Consider the following 25,211-nt stretch of genomic DNA (forward strand, 5'->3'; position numbering starts at 1 on the left):
CTCACAATCGTTGGACTGGCAGCAGCAACTATGTTGAATGTTTAAGCCCTCAGGGCAATCAATTCATGAAGCTTTTCTCAGATGTTACAACTGATGTGTAACCTTTATGGTGACAATTTTAGCAAACGTGAAAAAAGGTATTTTACAGATGCTGTGAGGTCTTAAGGGGTGTTTTTGTTGTTCTTTTCCTTTGTCTTTGCTCATTAATCTCTCACTGTGTCTGGTCCTTTTACTTTCTCCATCCCAGCTGAGGTGTCGATACCACAGATGGTGTCTAGTGAGCAGCTACCCAATGAGAACCTCAGCACTGCTCTTGGCCAGAAGATTGTCTCCCCGAATCGTCTGCTGGTTGACACCAGCTCATTTGCACGGATCATTGTGGGCTTTCCAGACCTCATGGTGAGATTACAAGTGGATATGGGGAAGTTAATCATAGGTTGAGCTAATAATGTGACAGGAATGCTGCACTGCATGCATTCTAAATACCAACGAGAGACTCAAAACTTACATTTTTACTGAGAATGTACACAAAGTAGAGGACATTTGTAGTTCAGTATATTTCATGTTTCAAATGCCGCAACACTTAAAAGGACGCTTTCCCAGATGATTGATGACATGAGCAGAGGACATGAAACAAAGTAGGGTGATTGATTTAGTCACATGCTCATAATGTGGGTGGTCAAGCTGATCTGAAGAATATCAATGTTTTTACAGCTCGAATACACAGTTGCATGACTCATCTATGAGTGGTGACATTCTGTTGTTGATGTCTTTTCTTGACCAGTCCCCTAATGAGGTGTACAGCTTTAAGAGGCCTGTTGACCTAACAGCGATGAAGAGCAGTGAAAGTGGGGCTCACATGTTCTTCAAGGGCGGGCTTCAAAGCAGCACAGCCAAACGGGAGAACTGTGTCAGTCTGCTCTCAGCCAATCAGGTGGTCCGAGCCATTCCACCCAGCAAAGTGCCAATGAAAGAGATCTACCCTAAAGGTCGGCGTTCAGATCATATAGATGGTCATGAATAGATTCAGAATGGAAATGTAATTTGTTTGTAAATGCTTGCTTCTTTGTCACTCAGATGTTACTCCTCCGATGACATCAGCGTACCTGGAGGTGGCAGATCTGAACTCCAAAAAGCTCAAATATATTCCTGTCCCCAGGTAAACATCTGATTTCTGACTGTGGCTCAGTCTGCAAAGCCAAGTTCCTGAATCTGCATACTCTACCACCACCTTGTGGTAAAAGGCAGAAATGCACTGAAGTGCAAAAACTCAAATCAGATATACAAATAAATGTAATACAAATAAACGTAAAGGAGTTTGTATAGTCCGTTACATATTTTTGTTTTGTTTCTTTTAGTTTTATAGTCATTATAGGATTTTTTACATTCTTAAATTAACTTTGACTTTATTCAATTGCACACAGTATGAACCCATACCATTTATGTTGGCTTTTCTTTTTATTTAGTATACAACCCCGCACCATGGATTTGTTGCTGATTTTAGTCTGGAGGCTCCTTTTGGTCTTTGATCCAGAGCACACGGCGTCCATTTCACCCAACAAAGCTCTAGAATACTGATTGGTCTGACCACACTGTGTGATGATCTGTGAAATGGTCGATCCCGCCACTGGACGACGTTAATATAAGGCTTCTTTTTTTGCATAGTCCGTCCATTAATTTTCTGTACCCGCTTAATTCAACTCAGGATCGTGGGGGGGGCTGGAGCTTAACTCATTCGTCATTGAGCGAGAGGCGGGGTACACCCTAGACATGTCACCAGTCCATCACAGGGCCACAGACGAACAAGACAAACACTCACTCCTAGGGACCATTTAGAGTCACCAATTAACCTGACATGCATGTTTTTGGTGTGAGGAAGCTGGAGTTCCTGGAGAGAACCCACGCTTCGACGGGGAGAACATGCAAACTTTCCACTGAAAGGCCGGTATTCGAACCAGGAATCCCCTGAGGTGACAGTGCTAACCACTACACCCCTGCAGCCCTAAAGTTCAAAGTTGCATTTGTGAATGTAACTCTGTATTGTAGCAAAGTAAGTTCCCACAGTAATCCTTTGTCCATGTGGTTATATCAGCTATTAATAAATGACGGTTCTTGATGCAGTGGCATCTTGTCCAGTTTAGGCTTGGTCCCTTTTCGTTTACACACTGAAATTTCTCCAGATTTCTTGAATATTTTTCAAAAAGTGCAAAAAGAAATACAAATCCCTTCCAATTTTTCTTGAAGGTACATTGATTTTAAACAGTTCAATGATTTTCTCAGACATTTGTGGACAAACTGTAAATCCTCTGTACATCATTGCTCCTCTTTTATGGATATGCTACTTTGCTACGAAATCATGATAGCCGTCACCTGTTTGAAATAACACCAAAATGATTTTTTCTATTTACCTTATAATTGGTCCTAAATTGTCCCCGTTCCAACTTTTTTGGAGTGGTGTGGGACCGAAATGCAAAATTTTATATATATTAACTAATTAAATCAAGTTAATATAAAGACATAACTTGAAATCTTTTGGGTTCATTCTATTTGCAGCTAAATAAAATTTTAAGTAAGTGTAAGAATCTCGTTTTTTTTTTCTCTCTCATTGCATTATCGGTACCATCTGCACTTCCCTTACCTTGTAATAGATATTAATACGAATGGCATTCCACAGTGAAAACTTTTCTAAGAAGCTAATATCACGATTTTCCCTCATATTTATGATTGGCAGGTCAATGACTGTGTCTCCCTACACCAGCTGGCTGTCCAAGGTGTCAGAATGCGATGTGCTGATAGCTGCTCTTGGTTCTGGAAGCGTTGTCACAGTAGATATGGGTGGGTACGTCCGGCTGTGGGAGACAGGACTGGACACCCTACAGCGGTCTCTGATGGAGTGGAGGAACATGATTGGGACAGAGGATGGCAGACCCATACAGGTAATATGACAAAGCAGTGTCTAGCTTGGATAATTAAAATAAATGCTTGCAGCCTGCAGTTTCTTTAAACACCACTGAGGGGTGTTGCTACTTTAAAAATAACTGCTGTGAGCGGAGTCTCAGCTTGATGTCTCTCTGCATGTTTTCCTCCTTCTTTCAGAGTATTCCCTGAACATTCCCGATTTTATGAGGGACAGAGTGTTTTCAGCCCCAAAATGTATTTCTGTACTCAGTGTACAGCACTATATAACCACTGTACAGCTTTCCCAATGTTGACAAGCATGAATGAAGGAGCATTGTGGTGGTGATGCAATGGGTTTGACCCTTAGTGTGGGTCAGAACATTCAGACCATTCACACTGAGACAGCATTGTTCAGGTGCCCACGTGCACACAGTCAGAGACATTCCTCAGATAATGTAGCCTTGCAGACTCAAGATGCATTATCTGCAGATCTGTGTTGGGCACAAGGCAGTGAAGGAAGAGAAGTCCTGACATGACCTGAAATGATGCTTTCACAGAGACTGATTATTAAGCTTGATGTCTCTTATCAGAGACTGTGCAATCTCTCATCATCTCAACATGAAACGACTTATTGGGTTTTGAATAGCTAATACACATACATAAACTCTACATTTGGTGCTCCAAAAACTATCACAATACTATAAGGTGTTCTTTTAAGGGAAATTATAGTCATTGATAGAAACACTCCCTTACACCTTGCACACCTGCAAAGCAAACAGGGCCTCTCTCTGGCCTAGATTCCTCAGTAGTCAGGCCGTCTTTGATGGGGCACCTTGAGCCCACCATAGGTCAGAGTTGGACAGAGGCTGCCTGTGCTCCATGTCAGCTCTCTGCAAGCAACAGCGGTTCGTCTGTATTTCACCAGCCTAAAACTTTCTGTGTATATGTCACATTACCAAACTGTTTACAAAAGTCAAGTCCATACGAGCTTAAACATTTGCAAACAGCCCACATGGAATGCTTGCGAAATAACTTGCAGAGTTCAACAGTCAGATTTATTTCTACTTGAATAAGTAATAAAAGATAGGAAACTTTCTCCTCACCTTTTCACTTTTCACAGATGGTTGATAAGTTTATTGAGCAAAGAACGTGCCTTCCAGTTACTTATATATTACCCCACTTTTATGCCTACATTCATTCCTAGAAAGCGCCTCCTGGCTTGGTCTGATCTTACACATTTACTGCAGTGTGCACACAGATGCCAACCACACATCAGTTGTCATCTGTCTGCACACATAACGCATGATTGTTTATACCTGTATGTCAGTGTGTATGTTATCTTTTTTATTCTGGTGGTGTGGTTGGCCACCTGCCACCATTTTCCCTCCCTGCTCTTGTCCTGCTAAAGCAAGCTTATCAGTTACTCTCATATACATGTAGACACATGCTTGCTCCTTCAAAGTTCAGCACTCTTCTTCAAATATGCGAATAGCATTGTGCAACAGACAACATCTATTGCATGTTTCTCTGTGTTTTCCTTCCTTTATTTCTTTTCCCCTTAAAAGAGACATATTCTCTCCTTTTTTTTCACAAGTTAACACAATTTCCTGAGTTATTGGTGAAATGACAGGCACTTGGTTTGGTTCAATTGCAGTTCCCTTTTTAGATGCGTCTTTACAGCTCTGTTCGTGGCGCCCTTTTTTAGGTGGTGGAACGAGCCACTCGGCCCCCTCCAGCCCTTTCTTCCACGGAGTGTTCCTCCTTTGAGATGAGTAGCACAGCTTTATGATACCATGGAAACAAAAAATTGGAAAGAAATTACACTTAGCAAACCCTGAAACATATTATTACCACAAGAGTGCAAGGAAAATACTTTTATTCTAAAATACTTACAGTTCCCTCATCTTCAGTTCGACCACAAATAGTTGGTAGTGATCCATTTTTAAGAACCATCTTTTTGCAAATCATGCATTGAAGTGGCCCAGGTTGTTAAACACTGCTCTGCAAATAGAAACGCTGAAGTAAGGTGACAGCCAGCATTGGATAAATCACATCATTATTCCTGCGTCACAAAACCCAGAGCTTCACTGTTTATCCATTCCTTCTTAATTTATTGAAGTGTTTAGCGGCTAACATAAAGAAATGCGGCTGGTATGGGCAACGTTTTACAGAGTTTTTCTTTTTAATGGCCGAAAAGCTGTGCACTACCACTACTGCACTCGATATAAGTGGGAACTTGGAATTCCCTGAACTTACGTCTGGAAAAATAATTAAAGCCGTTGCCAACGAGAGGTCAGATTTCCAAGTCAGGGTGTAAAACTTTATACAAAGTACAGATGGAGCATTATTAGTTTTCTTAAGAGAACTGTCTTAACTGCGGGTGAGAATATACTATTCATAGCAAAGTAAAGTAGTTTAGACTTCCAGAGGTATAGCAAATGCAGCATTAGGTTGTGCAGACTGGAATCTACTCTGAGCTGATTCTGTAATGTTAAATTATCCAGGAAATCTTAACATCTCACAGAATTATATATTTCCAGACCAAGGTGGTGCCAAACAAATTGACAAAGTTGTGTTATGTCTAAGGTTTTTGAGTTGGTCTTTACTTCAGACATCCAAATATATGCTCCAAAGCAAAGTTCGTAATTTTTTTTTTTTTTTTGTAATGCGGCCCCTCCTCAAGTTCCACATCCACCTTTAAGGCATGAAGACATTATTTCCATGGGGAAAAAGGTAAATCATGAGGACATAATTGATACCTGGAGAAAGACTTTAAGGTAGAGGGTGAAAACAAGTGCTGAACTGTGTTGTTGAACTTTAAATTCTAGCAGGTCATCAAAACAATGTCATGAACCTGTGAATGAGCATCATTTCATTTCCAAGCATTAAAGTTTAGTTTTGAAGCATCTGAACGTACAACACATCCCACATTGGAAAAATCACAGAAGCATCGACTGTTTCAGAATAAATCATAGGCACCCTCATATACCGTTGACAGACTTGCAAATGTTCAAAATTTCATGCGTAGGCATGCATTTTTCCTAGCACATACTAACATGCACTCAGGTTCATACTGGGGCACGCATTTAATCACAAAAAGCACACGTGTGACTTCATCCACAAACACACACACACAGTATCACCCTTAAATCACTCTATGTCTTTAGGCGTCTAAAGGGGGATTCAGAAATTTATGAGGCTATTAATCCTACAAGACCAGGCGTGGACCACAGATGAGAGAAAGACAGACTCAAAGGGTGAAGAACAGAAAGACAGGAGGGAGGGGGTAAGACGCCGATTCCCACAGTCATAAAAGTCAGATTTCCTCCATAATACCATCCACCCACACTCTCTCGGTCTGTCCTTCTCTTCTTCTTGTTTAGCTTTTTTGTCCTACTTGCCAACGTTAACTAATACTTAACACTGGGACGAGTAGCAACAGCAACATAATGAATGATAATGTACTCACTTCTTACTCCCTGAAGGAAGACCGTTGGAGATATTTGCACATGAACATCAGTGAGACTTTCATATTTCAAGTGAAAAGTGTCTCACTTCCCTTCAATTCTAAAACATTTAAATTATTTAATGGCTGTTTGTCAGATGCTCCTTAAAACTTTGTTTTTATCCTTAGGTAAGCATCATTAAAGAGGCAGAACACTGAACAAAATATATGTCTTTGCATTACAGTAACCTCAGTAAGTAACTAACAGTAAGGCTCACCCTACAGTTGTCAGATGCAACACTGTCATACAAACAAATCTCTGTAAGCCCTGCACTTGTCCAACCATTCACATGAATCTAACATCATGCTAAAGGGGCCACAAAGACACCATCAACCGCCCACAAAAATGTAAAGTGACTGCACAGCAAAATGGTGCGGTGCAGGGTTGGAAACCGATGTTGTGAACTATGGTATCTCAGTCTACAGGCACTCTAGGGAAGTTTCCGACCTGGGAATGTGCAGAGCAAAAGTCAGTGCACTCAAAAAGGTTCACACACTTTTCTAGTGTTGCTTTAAGTTCCAACCTCCACTGAACAAACTTATGACCAACTGTCATCATATTCAAACTTGTCTTTTCCATTGACGTTGCTAAGAAAGAAAGAAAGAAAGAAAGAAGGAAAGAAAGAAAGAAAGAAAGAAAGAAAGAAAGAAAGAAAGAAAGAAAGAAAGAAAGAAAGAAAGAAAGAAAGAAAGAAAGAAAGAAAGAAAGAAAGAAAGAAAGAAAGAAAGAAAGAAAGAAAGAAAGAAAGAAAGAAAGAAAGAAAGAAAGAAAGAAAGAAAGAAAGAAAGAAAGAAAGAAAGAAAGAAAGTCCCCCAGTTGAAGTACAAAATATCGAGACATTAAACTTTGACACAGAAACCATAACCATAATGCAGCTGCAGTGCACGGATGCCTCGTGAGTCGTTCAAATCCAGAATGAGAACATGAAGCGAGTCTGACAGCTCTAAAAGCCTCTCAGAGCTCAAACTGGGGAAGCTATAAGCCATCTGTCATCATTTTTCTTAACCCAAAATTAGAACATTAGTCACCTATTTACTGGTTTTGACAAGGTCAGAATGGAGTCCATTATCAGCGTGATGAGCCAGTCGTGTCATTCTGTCACCAGCGTGACAGTTTTAGCTATAACCGGCGTGATGACATGGATGGATTACTGAAACAAGATGAGGAAATCCTGCTAGCTCAGTTTCCTCTCTGACAGATGGATTTTGGAGACAGAGAGAGATTTCAGGGACCGGCCACCGTTTGACTTGATGCTGTTTATCAAGTGATCATAATCACTATCACGAACAGAAGGAGATGGGTTAGAGCCAGAGCAGCTGAGCGTCTGTAGCTAGATTCCTGTGCATCAGGGGCATACCTTCACTTCCCAGCAGGATACAGACATGTGTGCAGCAGAGCTCACATTCTGTTACTGTGTTTTCGCTGGACGTGGTGTGTGACTCATGCCCAAACATATTTGCGTTGGGCTGTAATCAGATCACAGTCAGTCACATGGTTGAGGTGAGCTGCTGAAGGTGATCTGCAGTGATGCAAGTGGCTCAAACTTTTGACCCTTTACCGAACCACAAATCTATGGGACTGAGGTCTCTCTGGTTACTGAGCTTAATACTGGTTCATCCACCAGAACATGTGGATTGTTACTAATACTGGAGTAATGGAGGGCTCTGTTGCTACACATAAATTCAAGTCAATTCAGTTTGTTTAGACTATGCAGATGTATCATTCAGAATTCATAAAAAGTTGCCTCGCTAAGGAATCCAATGGATCCCGTCTAAACTCCAGCTCAGTTTGTACTGACATATAGGAGATAGTTGTGGATATCATTGGAGAGGAAAAACTCCCTTTTAACAGGAAGACACCTCTGCAAAGCCACACTCATAGAGGTTGGCCATCTGCCTCAGACTGGTTGGGAGGTACGTTCAACATCAACTGCAGCACTGAGATCCAACAGGAGAAGCACAGACCCTTTTCCACAAAACAAGGCTTTTCCATTAGAATCATATTAATTTAGCTATCGCTGTTATACGGTGCATCTTGTCAGTTTGAAACATATTGATTGGCAGTGTTGGGTTTATTATCTTCCCCAAGCATACTATGGTGTGAAATGGAGAAGTTGGGGATCAAACCATCAACCTTCCAATTAAAGAATGACCTCTCTACCTTCTGAGCTACAGCCCCCATCCTGTGTAACATTCCCTAATGCTGTTTCAGTGCTATGAAGTGCCCTGAATCATGCCTGAAACTCTTCAAACAGAGTATTTCTCTGCAAATGGTAATAAAGGGAACATTAGGTCTATAATTGGCTACCAGTCCTGGATCAATAGTTGTTTTTATTTACAGGCTTAATTACAGCTGGTACATAACCTGTCAACAAAGATAGATTGATCACATCCAGTATGTTTCGAATACAAAAAAATCTGATGAGAAAGAAGCTGTATGAGACTGAGGATGTTTCTCTTGTTAAAGACCCTGCCCGACTTTTACTGTCCAGCTAAGAATGGTCAGAGAAGATTAGCTCATGCGTCATGTTGTCGACGGTAAATACAGCTGGTCTGAAGACATGATCGTGGTGTTACTGAATGTCAAGTATTATCTTGTCCTTATAATCTGACATGGTGCATATCAGACTCACTGTTAATCTGAACTATATATAGAGAGGCCTGCTGATACAGCAGCCTCTTGTTGGAGCTCTGAGCTCCTCTGTGTGTCAGTTTGAGGTGTGGACAGTGGGTCAGTACAAGGAGGGGAGGGGCCCTTCTCAGTTGAACTTCTGCACTGTCTTGATAAGTCTTTGTGCATCTTTTGAAAAACAAAAAGTAAAAAAATCAAAAACAGCGATGATAATTTCTTGCACACTCAGAGCCATCCATCCAGTTTTTACAAGAAAATCATCCCCCACAGATACATTCAGATTCCTGCAGTACGCAAGAATGCAGCCGAACCACAGAGAATACACTGAACTACCCCTTTCTCTGTTGTTCTTTCATGTGTGCCAGACTCTGGCCGGCCGCCTCGCCTCAGTGTGAGAGCCAGAGTGCTGATTTTGGCTATGATGGAGAGATACAGCTAAAAATGTAGCGTTAACCTCTTTGTGCATTCACTCCTTTCCTCGCCAACGCTGTCCTGCAGAGAGAGCCTGCTTTGTGTTTCTGCTAAGAGCTCAGACCTTAGAGATAGAAACTCCTTTAATTCTGCTTTCACTGTGTGGTAGATAACAAACAGTTAAGGCTTGTTAATGGCTCCCACATACTAATGTAATTACATTAACACAAAGAGGAGGTTTAAAGAAAAAAACCTTCAGGGAGTCTTTAAACTGTTACTGTGTGAATTTTCTCATCTTAGAATCTTAAATACGGATCAATCGGCTAAGTACCTTGTATATGCTACATTTTACAAACTGCTTAAATCCTTTTTTTTCAGATAACAATCCAAAGGGACAGTGGCCTGGATGTTTCTGCTCCAAAACATGGCAAGATTGATGCAAACAATGCTCCTCACTTTGGGGGAAACCAGTGGGCGGGAGGCACAGGTAACACATGTTTCTTACTGGATCTGGCACTGAACCTCCACCTTCTTAACTTCTATAGTGATGATAGCTTAAAATTTGCTTGAATAGAGCAACTGCTAGAAGTAAAGATAGGTAATTAGGTGTGAAACAAATGGTGAGTTTATCTATTAGTCAATCAAGAGCAAATAAGTTTTGAAAGCGCAGATCAGTAGTAGTTCAACATTCACGGTTCTTGCCAATGCTCCTACAGTAAAATGATCATTAGTGACTGCAGGCAAAACTACAAAGAGCAGTTTCTTGGAAATTTCAGTGTGATTGCTGAAAGCTCTTAAAACCGAAGTACAGTTGAGTGTTTAACAGTTGCAGGAGTTATTTTAACCGACAACACCCTCAAAAGATTGTTTCCCAGTCCTGCACGTGCAATTGATGACCAATCAACAAGTCATCAAAGCATTGTGTGTGCCCACTTTTGTAAAGAATAGACATAATATGTAGAGTAATTAGTCTGAAAATGCGGTTCGGGCAAGCTTTTACAAGCTAAACTGTGTCAGACTTGTTAAAAGTGTAAACATATCTTATAAAATGAAATATCAATTGGCAAACTTTAATTAAACATGACAGCCTTGTTTGTGGTTTTGTCTAATTTTGTTGCAATTGGATGAACCGTCAACAAGATGTAGAGGTTTGCACTGGTGTCACCATATTGACAAAAGTTTGTTGACCGGTCGAGGTAAAATGATACAAGATATCTAAAATGAAGCCATCTTACTGCGTCGTAGGTGTTCCAAAGGCGGTACGCACCAAGTTTGGTGAATACACATCAATTTTAATACTCATTTAATCCATTTCTAAAGTCAGTGACACTTGCTTTTCCTTTAGGTGGCAGAGACACTGCAGGACTCGGAGGCAAAGGGGGCCCCTATCGCCTGGATGCAGGGCACAAAGTCTACCAAGTTTCCCAGGCTGAAAAAGATGCTGTTCCAGAAGAGGTCCTCAGAGCAGCTCGCGAAATGGCTGAGAAAGCTTTTAAAGAAAGGTATGAAAGGCATGAAATTCATTGTAAGAATGTTGGTGCAGAGTAGTGATATGGTCTTAACTAATAATCCATATTCACAGTGGTGTGAGTTCGCTCCACAGGTGGGAAACCTTGTCGAGGACGGAATGTCCTTTTCCGCTTTGGAAACTTCCCAAAAGTGAGGTTCAAGAGAGGTGTAATATGGAACAGGTGGTAGTGCGTTTGTATGTGTGAATGTATGTGTGTGGGCCATCTGCAGCATCAGTCAGCCATCCCAGGTATGGTGCCCCATCCTGGGCAAACAATGACAGGTTGCGCTGCCCCAGCTGGATGGCTGAACTCAATAATGGTGGATCCCACTGGGCTGCGTTTATGTGTGTGTGTGCATTCACATCAGAGCTGAGGGTTGAGAGGGCATCCCTTTCACCAACTCAACCATGAAGGCTGTCTCTGTTCCCTCTTGCTTCAAACAGTCTTTACTCTCTCTTCTCCCCCCTGCCCACTCCCCCTTTCCTGCATGGCCCCCCTCATACACTGGTTGCTTTCACACTAAGAGGACAACCTCTCAGCCTCTCCTCCCACTCTCTGTTTATCTCCTCTGTTTTCGTCTCTTGTCGTCTTCCCTCTACCGCTAACCTTTTTTCTCTAATTTCCTTACCTTCCCGTCTTCTGCCTGTCTATCACATTCCAATTAGCACTCTTAATATCTTGTGCATACATGCTCATTCTTTTACGCTTCCTAAATGTTCATTAATACAGCAGGTGAAGTAAAGGGCTGTTTGGTTTTCCTTTCTTTCCATGTCGTAAGGCCACTCTGTCAGGCTTATTCCAACATGTTGTGTGTGCACAGTCCTTTGTTTACTTTGCTTCAGGTTTAGCATCAGTCAACAATTATCCATCAAGAAATCCTCAAGTATGTGACACACACACAAGCAAAGTCACCTGGTTAACCAGAACTCAAAACCAACAAAAATATCTTCTGTCAGTGAGGAATTTTTTTGTAGTAAGAAGAAAATATCAGAAAAATACATGAGCTTATGTAACAATATGGTTAAAGAGTTAATGAGTGTTGTGCCAGCTGTTGTTGTTTAGCAGATGTCATACATTTTTAGAAAAATGACAAGAAAAAAGATGTATGCCAGTTAATTGTAGACAATCACAGCATGCAGTTAGTTGGACTAACAAATGTATATTTGTAAAGTTTGAAAAATGAGGTACAAAACCACAGTAAAAAAACAAGAATTGTTTTCTAACCAGCCTGCTTCTCTAATTAAATGCATCATAATGGGCTAAATAAAACTGTGACAAAATAAAACTCCAGCTTCTTTGTAGCTGTCCGTGGCCTTTGGGGAGGAAGGACCTGTGGATGGAAGGCTGCTGTTTGTCCAGCATGTTTGGTTGTAGGGAGTGTCGGCCTAAGTCCTTGTTTTTGTGGTTTCTGTGTGTGAAATGCTACCTCGCCTCCACCTTACTGAGAAAAAAAAAACAGAATCATGTCACTCACTGTTGCTCTCCTATGTTTGAGTCAAGGTTCAAGAATTTAAAGGAAATAGTTACCAGAGTGTCTGTTCGCCACATCGTTCTCATGCATCCTAACACACACATCCATTTACAGGAATGTGTGGAGGAAGCAGCTCTGGTACGTACTGTTTAGTTCTCTGACATGATGCGGTGGGAATGCCGAGGAACAAAGACTGTGCACAGGTCAGAAAGAACTGAATTATGTTGTGTGCGACACCAGAAGCAGGCTATTTACTGTAACTATACATGAACATGTGTGAAGGCACTGTGGAAGATTCTTGCAAAGAAACAAATCCAAGATGGAGAGTTTGCACAAAGACATGTATTTATATGTAGGTGTGATCGCTCTGTTTATTTGGAATGATCATTGTCTGATTTCAGATGTATATTATTTATGTTTGATTGATGAGGGGATCAGAAGAAGATTAAAAGGAGAGATTAAAAGAAGACGAGAAAAATAATAGAGAAAAGTAGATGAGAAGAGGCAAGAAGGAGAAGAAAGAAGAGGAAAACAAGGAGGAAGAAGAGAAAAGAAAGACGGAAGGGCAAAATGCACAACACAAGATCTTAATATAAAATCTTTGAAATATTAAATGAAGACAGATTATGCATCACTCAGTCCAACATTTGGCTTTAATTTTAATTTTACCTCAGCTCCAGAAGCTACCCTGTCATTGTTCTGAGATTTAAGATTGACCTCACAAATAATTTCAAGTTGAAGATCCAAACTCACTTTCAACAACACCTATTATGAGAATACTTCCTGTCTTTGAACTAGCTTCTTTAATTGAGTCTTTTTTAAGAGGTCATGCATCAACTGGCGATGATCTAGTTTAGATCAGGTCCTCGCTGCAGATGTCGGGTTTGGGTTTGGGTGTGTGTGTATGTGTGTGTGCGCGCGCATGTGCATGCATGATCTCCTTTGATGGCATGGCTGATGCCGATGCAGTCTACACAACTCGCTCTACTCCTCTCATGCTGCACACACCTTCACACACAGATTTGTTGCAGCCTGTGACACATTAGGCCTGCGGTTTTCCATCATCCTTCCATCTCAGCCTGGGTTTTGAAGTCACAGCGCTGCATCTCTGTGGTGGTCATGGTCTAGTTGTCACCAAAAGTTTCAAACACCTGGCAGAGATTTCACCCACACCCCCCCCAAATCTCTCCATCACACACACACACACACTCTTATCACACAGTCTTCATGATAGAGGTGGGACCCTTACCATATCTGTGGAGGATTCTGTGTCTGTGTGTAAGTGATACTTTAGTACCTGCACAGAGGGATTACACCAATAAGGCTAACTGAGGGGGCACAGACCACCAGTCTTGTCATGTCCACAGGTGTGTTTTTTTGGGGGGCAAACACACACACACTCTTGCACAGAGCTCTGTGTTTAATAGCACTGACCCCTACACAGGTGTCCAGAGGAGAGATCATTCAAGCAAGATTAATAGGTTAGCGAGGTATGTTGAGCCTAAAGCCAGAGTTTTCAGTGTCAAGAAGGTGGCTGTACTTTAACCTTTCTAGATCGCCATGGCAACCTCTGCTTTACACCTAATCCTGCCCTAACCGTTTCCCAGCTGCGCCAGGGGAGGTCATAGAGCCTCGATTAAGGCATTTTCCCATTTTTTTTTTGCATTGCAACCTTTAATGTAAATCTGTTGTTAAGTTGCTAAGACCAATATGCTTTAAAAACAGGTCAGGGACAAAGTTCTTGAGAAGAAACTATTTGAGTTGGGTTTTAAATCGGTATCAAAAACTGAAGTCATGCCGAAACATGTGTCTCCTCTGCCTGTTTATGTTTTTGTCTCAGGTTGAAGGAGATTGACATGAGCGAGTACGATGCCTCCACATACGAGCGCTTCTCCAGCGCGGTGAGGAGACAAGTTCAGTCGCTTCGCATCATTCTGGACAGCTTACAGGTCAGCGCGACTGCACTTGTCATCACATTTAGGGCTTGCTTGTACACAATGACGAGTCTCTACATTGAAACTGCTTTAATCTTTCCTCCTGCAGCGCTGATCTACAGGTCGAGTTTTTTTTAGAAAGAAAACATGATATAAGTTTCAACATTTGCTAGTAGCTGTTAAAACAATAGTTGTGTGGTCATAAAATTGGCAGATGACCATTTTTTGACCTGTCACCCAGGAACCCTCTGATTGGGTGACGTGAGTGAAAATCAAAAGCTTAGGGAGTGGTTGTAAAACAAAATCAAGGACATGATATTGTATCCATTTCATTGTTTTGGTTCCCACTTTCCTCCTTTTGTTTGAGTGTCATAGGGTGAGCACCTCCGGTGTGTGTGTGTGTGTGTGTGTGTTTGTGATGAGAGGAAAATCATGTAGCATGCAGCAATGATTACAGAGCAGTGGCACTGAGGCTTGCTCTATTATTCTGTCATCCAGGTGTGAAGCTCTGTTTGTATGTGTTGTGGTGAGTGGGTGTTTTGTGTGTGAATGCACGTGTGTGTGTGTTCCATCCAGGTGTTTGCAGCCTAGCTTTGAACATGAACGTGGGTTATTGTTTGTATTCGTCCTTGTAGCCCAGGGCCTCTTTTTCTCTGTAAGGATGATGGAGATTATCCCAGTCCCAGCAGGCGAGACGCCATGAAGTCATTTTATTTTTTTTTGCCATACCTGAAGAGTGATTTAAGAAGTGTCTCACGCACACACACATACAAACACACCTTACCCCTAAACATAGATGACAAGATTTCAATAAACGGATAGTGTATTGTTTCCATCTGCCTCAGGGAAATCCCACTCCATGTCTCAACAATGGACTGGTTCTCCTGTTATAAAAACATGACATTGTCAAGCATCTCAGAGGTATAAATTAGTAGTAACTGGGCAGATATTCACCTCGCAAATGATATTTACCTTTGTTTTATTACTTTAAATAATAAAATGAAATAAAATGAAATACATGTCTTTCCCAGTACTTAAGCGTTCCAGAGGTGTCATAACCTGCTAGGATTTCTCAGAAGATGGCGGTCATGCAGAAATATACTGTGGGTGGAAAGGCACAAAGATCTCAGAACTGCAGTGCACTAAAACATTTCTGTCATCGTTTAAATTGTAGCAAACTTAAGAAACCAATGCTGTCATCTTTACTCTGACAGGCCGGCTCTTCAGAGTAAAGTTTCTTTAAATCTTTGTGCTGGAGTAGTAAAGGTCTCGACTTCAGTACCCATTTTCAGTTCCCATGTAAGGAAAGGTCTATTTATGGCAATCCTGTAGACGAAATGCAAAAGTTTGATCAAGTCTTCAAAAAAGGTCTAGACATCTCCCAAATTTTCACGGAATTTAGCCTAGTTTTGGGCTCGGCATATATGAACCACTTAGGTGTGTTTTCGATGTCTTTTTCAACAAAAACATTTAGCTTAGTGAGGAGGCAAGTATGGACCACTGGTATCTTGTGTGCAGTTAGCTGTAACTGTAATGATGCTGTAACTAAATGATGCTGCCTAACCAGGATTTCTGTTGGACGAGGTCTAATGCTGTGACTTTCCTCCTGTGAAAATGCATTTCGAGGACCTCTGTCATTTGTTCTTAAATCTGAACTTCCTAATGACAAATATTCCCATGGCCAGTGCTCTGGTGCTCTGACGTCAAAGGATGCCTATTTCAGAGAGGCTTTTATGACGCTACAGTATTTGATCCTGGGAAAACAATGGACTGGTGTTGAAGCAACTAGTGTGACTTCAGAGCCCTGATCTGAGCATCACGGAAACTGATACATTTACCTAAAAAGACTGAAAACACAGAAGATGTGCAGCAGTTTTCCAGGATGGTTTGAACAACTTGCCTGCAATTATGGACACGATAAGTGTCAAATATTTATCTCATGGTTATGATACTTTTTATTAACTTAGAAACTGTTCCTGTCAGTCTCTATTAAAGCATCCTCACTTTACTTATTGTGCAGTATATGTGTTGGGAAAAAGCACTGAACTATTTCCACAGTACAAATTATACATCCCGTCAACTGTTTATCTACAGAAAAGTGACAGCTATTGTTGCATATGTCAATGTTTATCAGTGATGTAACGTCACAAGACCTGTGTCTCCTTATGTCTTTGTTCTTTTGTGTGAGCACACGTCATATGCTTCTTAAAGTGGGTGGGGAGTGGCGGATAGAGTTCCTTCTTTTGTCAGACATTTCTCTAAAGGAGTTCTCCTTCCTCAGAGAGAAAACTGAAGGCAGGAGAGAGTGATGTTGCTTTTTCTCTGTCCTCCATCCTTCCAAGTGACAATGGCAGAAAGCAGCGTAGTTTCCAGAGAAAAAATGGTAGAGCTTCAAAGCGACCCCAGACTCCGGCCCTTTTTTGTTGTGTAGGCGTGGGCGGCAGGAAATGTGGTGGCAGGTGGTGTAAGAGGGGAGAAATGTATGCACATGCAAGCTGTGAGCTCATTTTAGTGTGATCATAGGACGTGCGTTTCGCACTATGTAACAGCTCCACCATAATTAAATCCTTCCCACACTGATGCTGAACTGGGAGAATGTATTGCATTGTCTATATTGACCTCAAGGTGCAACACAAATAACAAAACATAAGTGCACTCAAACTTTGTGTGTGTGTTCCAGGCTAAAGGGAAGGAGCGGCAGTGGTTGAAGAACCAGGCTCTGGGAGAGCTGGATGATGCTAAAATCATTGATGGACTCACTGGAGAGAAGGCCATTTATAAACGCAGGGGCGAGCTGGACCCAGAGGTGTGTGTGCCGCTGCAGATGTATTTTCATAGTTAGGTTATCTTCATTTTGATCAGTCTCACCACCAAAACACACTCCCAGACTTACACACGTAATTTCAACCATTTATCTCTCCGATGGTACATTCCAGTGGTGTGTGTGGGATTATTACACCCTGTGTTCCTGCCCGAGCTCACGCAGTTTCTTGTCATTTCTTGTGCTGTCACGTATGTTAGAATAAGCCTGCACACACACAGCACAGAGGTAGTTCCCACTCTAATCATGAAAACACATTAACCATAATATGCATTCCTTGTTTGTATAACTCATTTAGCCCAGAGTGTTGGATATTTTTGGTCTGGCCTGAAAGTCTATATTAAGATAATTACACTCAGTTATAAAATCCTCGCCTTCTGTTGAATGTTATTTTAAGAAAGCTTCACCAAAATCAACGGAACACAGTCTAAAGTATGTGTTTTACCTCTGTTTAATCATTAGAGTTTCTGCTTCTTTCCAGCTGGGCAGTCCACAACAGAAGCCAAAGCGTTTGCGGGTGCTGGCCGATGTGTCAGGCAGCATGTACCGCTTCAACGGCGTGGACGGCAGGCTAGAGCGTTCAATGGAGGCTGTGTGCATGGTCATGGAAGCTCTGGAGAGCTATGAGCACAAGTTCAAGGTGAAAACATCACAAAGCTGAAGCATCTATCGTGGAAATGTTAATGTTTTATTCACATGTTAGGACTAAAATATGTGCTTGTGTTGTAAAACCAGTGGCAACTACAATGAAGTTTCACAGTAACAAGTGATAAGTAGCTATAACAAAATATAATTATATCTAACAACTAACAAGACTTTTCTGTCTGAAATTAAATTTATTTAATTCTAGAGTTAATAAACATACACAAAATGTGTTGCATAGAAGTCTTTGTAACACACATCAGTTAATAGGTATCAAGGCCTTTACAAGATCCCTGTTAACATATGATGAATGATAAAAAAAACTCTTCAGCTGCGAATAATGACATTTTTAAGCACATTTCTTCTTGATCGTACATTTAAGAACATTATAAAAATGATGAGTTTCTTATAGTTGGTTACAGGCACAGCTACATAACGTCATCATGCGTAATGCCTACAGTTATTTGCAGTGTACTATGCTGGTTTTTGGCTCCTGGACCTATTTGATGCCTTACGGTGCCTTATTGAGAAGAATATATTAACAAATGACTGTTATTTTTACATTGCCTTATAAAAACAAACAAAGCCTTTATGAACAGTTATCTTTCCCTTTATACAGACCCAACAATTTATTTACCAATCATGCAGTCAGGATGGAAAATATGGGGTGCCGTATAGCTCAACTACTTGAGCAGGTGTCCCGTGTTCTCATGTTGCCACATGCCTTCCCAGCTCTCTCTGCCCCCTTTCCTGTCGACCCACCACTAGTGCCTAAAAAAACGTAATATAATTGAATTTTTTTTAAAGATGGAAACACATGAGGGTGTTGCATTAAAGTCACTGTAAGCTATGCTCCATTTTGTGCTATAAAAGCATTTTATAGCATATATATATCTATATTTTTCCTCCGTGGTATCAAAACTTGTATCAACTTTGTCCCTTGGTATCGGTACCGAGTTTAAAATTTTAGCCTCCGACAATCAAGGACAATCAAGGAATACAGCATCAGCCCTTATTGAGTGTTCCCAGATAAGTTTTCTGTTTTGCCACAACCAGTTCTTAGTGGAAATTGATGCCTGTTAACAATAGTTGACCCAGGTACCTGTATACCGCCTGAGCGCTTCGCCTGGGTCTTAACATCTGACCCGCAGGTCAGCTGCTAAATATTGCTTTTTTGTTGTTTTGTTTTTTACAGCTATTGAATTAGAAGTTAGATTAGTGCTTTATTCGGCTCAATAAATTCTTATTTTGAGCTTATCGACAGTTAATTATGTTTAACTGTGCCAGCTAGACAAGGTTAATATAATGAATTTAAGAAATGCAGATACATTTTAGCAGTGAAGTAATAAAAAGACAACTTTAAGACTTTTACATTCCATCATATCAACAACTGTCAATTATTGATACATCCACAGCATCTGTCAGCAGTTCAAGCTTCCTTGATCAAACTATGATGCTCAACTCAGCCTGTTTGAAGCCCACAGATTCCAGCAAAGTTCCTCAACATTATTTAAACTCTTTATGTTGATGTTAGGATGTTGTAATGAAGACTAACATAGTCTCACTGCTACAGAATTGATGTAAATGAGCACTGGGTAACCGACTTGTATACGTTTTATTCCCCAATGCTCATTACAAGGACTCTACGGATGGTGACATGGCTCAAAACACATTTAGGTCACAGTGCTGCTAATCCAGGTTCTTCAGGCTGTTCACCATGTAAAGCAAACGTTGCGCTGGTATCCATGCTGTTATTAAAAGGAATGAGTTGACAAAGTCGACACGGTCTCGTTGAAAATAAGGAGTCCATCGTCGCCAGGAAAGTAGAGTTGTTGAAAAGATGAAGGGGACGATGGAGACAGCACAGAAAGAAGAGGAGACACAGAGACGTGAGCGTATGCAAAAAAAGTGGAAGGGAGTCAGACTTCTCGGCCCCCAAGTGACACTCAACCCAACCTAATACTGATCACATAACACACACAATTTCAGTGTGCCACATCACATGTTGGTCTAACTGCTCTTTTTACATAACACTCCTTCCATAAAAGTGTGTTTGATTACGCACAGGACACACACACCCTCACTGTGAGCCTTACTACTTGGAGTCTTAAAGTTTTCCACCATCAATGCTTACATTTCTGCTGGAAACAGAGCATGTAAGCAGAGGAGGCTCGGTGCAACGTTAGCCTTGAGAATTTGTCACTTTATAGTTTCATGTCATATTTATGACACTAGTCAGACTCACAAGCCAGAATTGGAACAGCAAGCTTACATGTCAGAACTGTGTGATGAAGTGAAATTATATTGGTGGTTTTAAATAGGTGAATGTTTTGGATTACAACAGAGATGTGGACTGTTGCATGTCTTTGACCAGCACTCTCATGCCCTTAACAGAAGTATCCCATATTAGTAATACCTGGCCCCTGAAATAGCAGCATGGGGCCCCAAGTTGGCATGCTGTGGAGCCTTATGTAAGCCAGTTATGATGGATGCTTTATGGGAGGCATGAACACCTCTGACGAGGTGAACATACAGCAGCAGTTGGAAAGAGAATGCCCCTCTATAAGTTACGATCTGATGTTTCTGCAGCATCGTCTTTGCTCTTAGTTTGTTGTCCTATTTTAGGTGCCGTGTGAGGATGTTACATCTTGAGGTTGCATAAAAATTGTGTAACATTTTCAAATATTTTGTTTAAGTGTCCCCACATCTTGCATTCTATTTTTTATTTTTTGTAAAGACTCTAACTGTGTTTTCTCCACACAGTACGACATAGTGGGCCACTCAGGCGACGGCTACGACATCGAGCTGGTCACAGTGGACAAAGTCCCCAAGAATAACAAGCAGAGACTCAAAGTCCTCAAGGTACACATTTACAATCAGTCCAGTCAGCTTATGTTAATAATTATCACTCATGGATATATGATTAGATAAAAAGGTTTGTATTACCTTCTGGTTACACTTTATGGTAAGGGCATGAATTGTCACGATGTCGGGTTTTACTGGGATATTCAACTACTGCGGTTTGAGTCATCAGCGTTCATTAACAATTAATCACATAGTGCATGGAGGGTAATATTGTATATAGGAAGGATCATTATTTCATGTTTACTTTGTGAAGCTGCTGGGTTCTCAAAAACATTTGTCAGTTCTGACTGAATACTGAAAGCCTTAAAATGATTATAATCCAAGGATGTAAAGTTAGAAATGTGTAACTTCTACAGAACTCTGTAGCCTCATCTCTGTTGCAGGCTCCTAACAAACTGTTCCATTTGGCCCGTCCTGCAGACCATGCATGCCCACTCTCAGTTCTGTATGAGTGGAGACTACACGCTGGAGGGCACAGAGGCCAGCATCAAGGAGCTTGCACGAGAAGAGGCCGATGAACACTTTGTGGTGGTGCTGAGCGACGCAAACCTGGAGCGCTATGGCATCCGGCCTGAGCGCTTTGCCCAGGTCTTAACGTCCGACCCGCAGGTCAACGCCTTCGCCATCTTCATCGGCTCTCTCGGCGATCAGGCTGAAAGGTGAGGTGGTTGACATGATTCATCTTGGTGGAGTTAAAAAAACAACGGGTTAAGGGAGAGAAAAAGAAAAGGACTACAGAGAGATATCATTTTATTTATATACATATATGTTATATTATTAATATGAAAGAGGAGCAGAAAACTGGATGAGAGGACACAGAGATGCAAAGAGCTCTAAGGACATTTAAACAGCCTCATCCCATGTGATAAACTGGGTCAGTTTGAAGTGCCCAGCAATCCAGTCATGACTGTAGCCAATCATCCAAAACTAATCAAGAAAAACTATCCTTCAAAGTTAAGTGGAACAGTGACCATCCAGTTTTGTTAAGCAGAGGCCTCCTCACATTCTTCCTGCTGTTCGTCCTGCAGACCTTTGATGTTGTGTCTGAGATTAAAGAGAGAAAAGAGGTTGTGCACAGAAAAGTGCCCTCCTAGGTTCGCTCCTCCTCCTCATTGCCACTGCAGCTCCTGGCCAGAAACGGTTCCCCTCCGCTCAGGGTTGTGAGTCTCAGCTCAGAGCCTTTGAAGAGCCGCTGGGCTCTTGGTTAGAAAAAAATGAAGGATTGAAGAATGGATAACTTAAAGGAAAAACTATTTCACTGCAGAGGTCAGATTTACTGTGAAGTCAAGGACAGTTCATGTCACTGTGTGGAAACAGGAACAAGGATGATTTATTGACAAGTCCTGGAAACGTGAGCATGTGGACACTTTTTAACAGTTTTTTAAGCCTTTATTTATTTACTGCGCATGCCATTACTCTTACTTTATTGGACAAACTGTTTAAAAGAGAGATGTCCATAAGCAACAGGGAGAATGTACATCACTGACAATATATTGTGTATGTATCTACATACAACATGGTTTTAATAAGACATTTGAACGTGTCACCTGAACTCCAACCCCGAGCTGGTACTGTGAAAATGTTACATTGGACCAGTCAAACGTGATGAACACACTTGTGTAGTGAACTAGCTTACTTGTAATATCTGAGTGAACATCTTGAGTCACCAAAAATCAGGGCTCAAAAAAGATAAGACCACTAATATAAGAGGAGCAGAGAGGCTGCATTTCTGACCACAAAAAGCTTGAAATCTGCGTTATATTTAGTAAATATTAAGCAGCAATATCATATTAAGTTTCTTTTGTGTGCAGTGGAGTGGGTGTAAATGAAGAGCTCTTTGTCTTCCTCCATGGTGATGGTCCCGTCCATATTTCCTAATGCTTGACCTGAGTAGAAGCAAAGGGTTAATACAATGATTATATATGCTGAATTCCTCAAATAGAAATGTCAAATCTTGCACCAGTTCACCCGGCAAACAAGCACCACTCTGTGTTCTTATTCTGGGAAATGTTTCCGATGCTAAAGTTCAGTCCCTCAGTTTAACTCCAAATGTTTTTTGGCTTTGTTTCAGACTCCAGAAGACCCTTCCAGCAGGGAGATCCTTTGTTGCCATGGACACCAAGCAGATCCCCCAAATACTGCAGCAGATCTTCACATCAACAATGCTGTCCAGTGCCTGACACAAGCACACAGCTCACATACACGAACAAAATCAAAACGTTAGCAGTGATTTTTCACAGTGTGCCCTTAAATCACTCTCATGATATCAGATAATGGCGCTGAATCAGGTCTAGGGCTTGGACGGTTCCATTTTTTTTTTTTTTTGTTTTACAGAAACCTTCAGTCTGTCAGAAAACTGTGACAGCCACGTGTTTGCATGACAGAGTTAAATATTGTTTAGATCCTTTGTAGCTTCCCTTTGTGAACAGAGACTGCACGACAAACCTGTGATCTGTGTCAGTATGACTGTGAAATGACACGCACTGCCTAAGGTGACATTAAGATGCCTGGAGTCTTTCTCAGATCCCTTGTGGGGATCAAACGCAGTTTAGCTTGTTGTTCTTAATTGTGTATTTGACTGACATAGTGCTGACTCACTCACTCTGTGTACTATTTTGGATGTGAGTAAGTCAAAGGAAAGGGTTCAGAGCTTGACATAGCAGCCGCACTTTTTTTGGATTTCCTCCTCGTTTATCAGCTGTCACATAAAAACACTCAGCCGTTCACAGGAAAACACAAACCTGACCGACACTTGGATGTGTTGAGCAGCATTAACTTGGCTCCTGTGGAATGCTGGAACTGCGAGCGGGGTATTTCCCACCTGACTGCACACGCTCTTTAAAGGCTGCTGCTATTGCACAACCTCCTGCTGTGTGTGCGCACGTGGTTTGACGTACAGCATCTATGTCAACATGCACAAGCCCTTTCCTTCCTGGCGGCTGGACTTTGTGACGCCTTGTGCGCTCTCAGTCCTGCAAGGAATCTCAGCTCTTCTTTCATTATCAGACCTCCAACTCGCCTTTCTCTTTCTAAAACACACACAAACACACACACCTCGACGACTGTGGGGTTAATTTATAAAAAGAACTGAGACTTGGTGGTGTCAGTGTGGCCTTAGTTTTACATGCTAAGATTAATGTGCCACGTGCATCAAGCACAATATCAGATTTTCCTGGCTATTATAGTTGGCGTTTACGCCTTACTATGCAGGACTGATGAGATCAATAGAACAGTCTGACCATCTGTCAGTCAGTATTGATTTATGGGATGTCTCCTGTTTTTAATTAATCAGCCTCTCACACTGCTAATTAATTCAAAAGCAAAAATTTAACATGTATAGTGGTTGATACCTAATGTTTAAGAGGCATTTAAAAAAGCATATGAGAGCATATTCTGATCATTTAGATTTTGATATAGTTATTTAATTGTCCATGGTTAATAATTCAATGTACCAGGTAATGTATCATATTTAAATAAATAAATCAACATTGCTCATTTAAATCCTCCCAGTTTTTGTCTATTGGAGATTATTTCTGCTTTCTGCTGCTGCCTGAAAATGATAATTAATCACAATGGTTAGTTTTACGCCAGTATTTAGTTTTAAAATTTTCCCTAAAGTTTTAAAGTGCTTCACAATAGGAGTTTTTTTAATTTATTCATTTATGGTATAGTAAGACCTTTTCACAGATGCTTTTCAAAGCGGGACTGACCACCTGCCTAAAATCGAGTAGTTCCCTCTTTTTTTCAACCAAAACAGCCCTGACTCATTAAGAAATGGACTCCATTAGACTTCAGGAAAAAACATGATATGAGTCGTGAGGTGGGGCCTCCGTGGATTATTTTTGTTTGCTCTGCACATCCTCCATTGGGTTGAAATCTGGAAAATGGGGAGTCCAAGTCAACACCTCAAAGTTGTTGTTGAGCTCCTCAAACCATTTTTGAAAGAGGCCACTGCCACCAGGGAATATTGCTTCCATGATGAGGTGCCTTTAATCAGCAAAATGTTTAGGTAGGTGGTAGGTTGCAGGACCTGAGCTGTCCCGGTAAAACTCTGCCCAAAGCTTTTCATTGCCCCTGCCAGCTTGCCTTTTTTCCTGGAACATGCTGGTACCACGCTTCTATGGGTAACGGATGCATTCAGACCCAACCATCCACACGATGTAAAAGAATATGTGATTCTTCACACCAGCCAACTTTTTTCTTTTGATCCATGGTCCAGTTCGGATGGTCTGGTGCACATTATTTGCTCTTTTGGCCGTGAACACGGGTCAACGTGGATACCCTGACTAGTCTGTAGCTACGTAGCCACATACACAACAAACTGCAATGCATTGTGCTGTGTTCTGGTATCTTTTTGTCCGAATTAACATGGACTTTCAGCTCTCCTACCATTGTACTTTTTCTTCTTCTATTAAAATTGTAGAAAGTGTTTATAGGAAACAAATTAGTAAAAGCCTCCAAAGCGCTAGATGAGTCATCAACATTTTTAATGATTATTCAAGAAAATACAAACTCTAAAAT

General features: G+C 41.2%; 1 protein-coding gene across 1 annotated transcript in view; it reads left to right on the plus strand.

Moving 5' to 3' along the window:
- vwa8 (von Willebrand factor A domain containing 8) overlaps positions 1-24,217 on the plus strand; it is a 66,808-nt gene extending 42,591 nt beyond the window's left edge. The window contains exons 34-45 of the mRNA XM_072397363.1: positions 248-399; positions 785-989; positions 1,078-1,159; positions 2,732-2,936; positions 9,825-9,933; positions 10,792-10,948; positions 14,269-14,377; positions 17,043-17,168; positions 17,665-17,823; positions 20,589-20,687; positions 21,111-21,349; positions 22,762-24,217. Coding sequence (XP_072253464.1) covers positions 248-399; positions 785-989; positions 1,078-1,159; positions 2,732-2,936; positions 9,825-9,933; positions 10,792-10,948; positions 14,269-14,377; positions 17,043-17,168; positions 17,665-17,823; positions 20,589-20,687; positions 21,111-21,349; positions 22,762-22,870 — 1,751 coding nt within the window. The 3' untranslated portion in view covers positions 22,871-24,217. The remainder of the gene's footprint in view (positions 1-247; positions 400-784; positions 990-1,077; positions 1,160-2,731; positions 2,937-9,824; positions 9,934-10,791; positions 10,949-14,268; positions 14,378-17,042; positions 17,169-17,664; positions 17,824-20,588; positions 20,688-21,110; positions 21,350-22,761) is intronic.
- Positions 24,218-25,211: the final 994 nt, after the last annotated feature.

The sequence above is a fragment of the Leuresthes tenuis genome, unplaced genomic scaffold (assembly GCF_036924035.1).
Source record: "Leuresthes tenuis unplaced genomic scaffold, fLeuTen1.0.hap1 SCAF_12, whole genome shotgun sequence".
Lineage (NCBI taxonomy): Eukaryota > Metazoa > Chordata > Actinopteri > Atheriniformes > Atherinopsidae > Leuresthes > Leuresthes tenuis.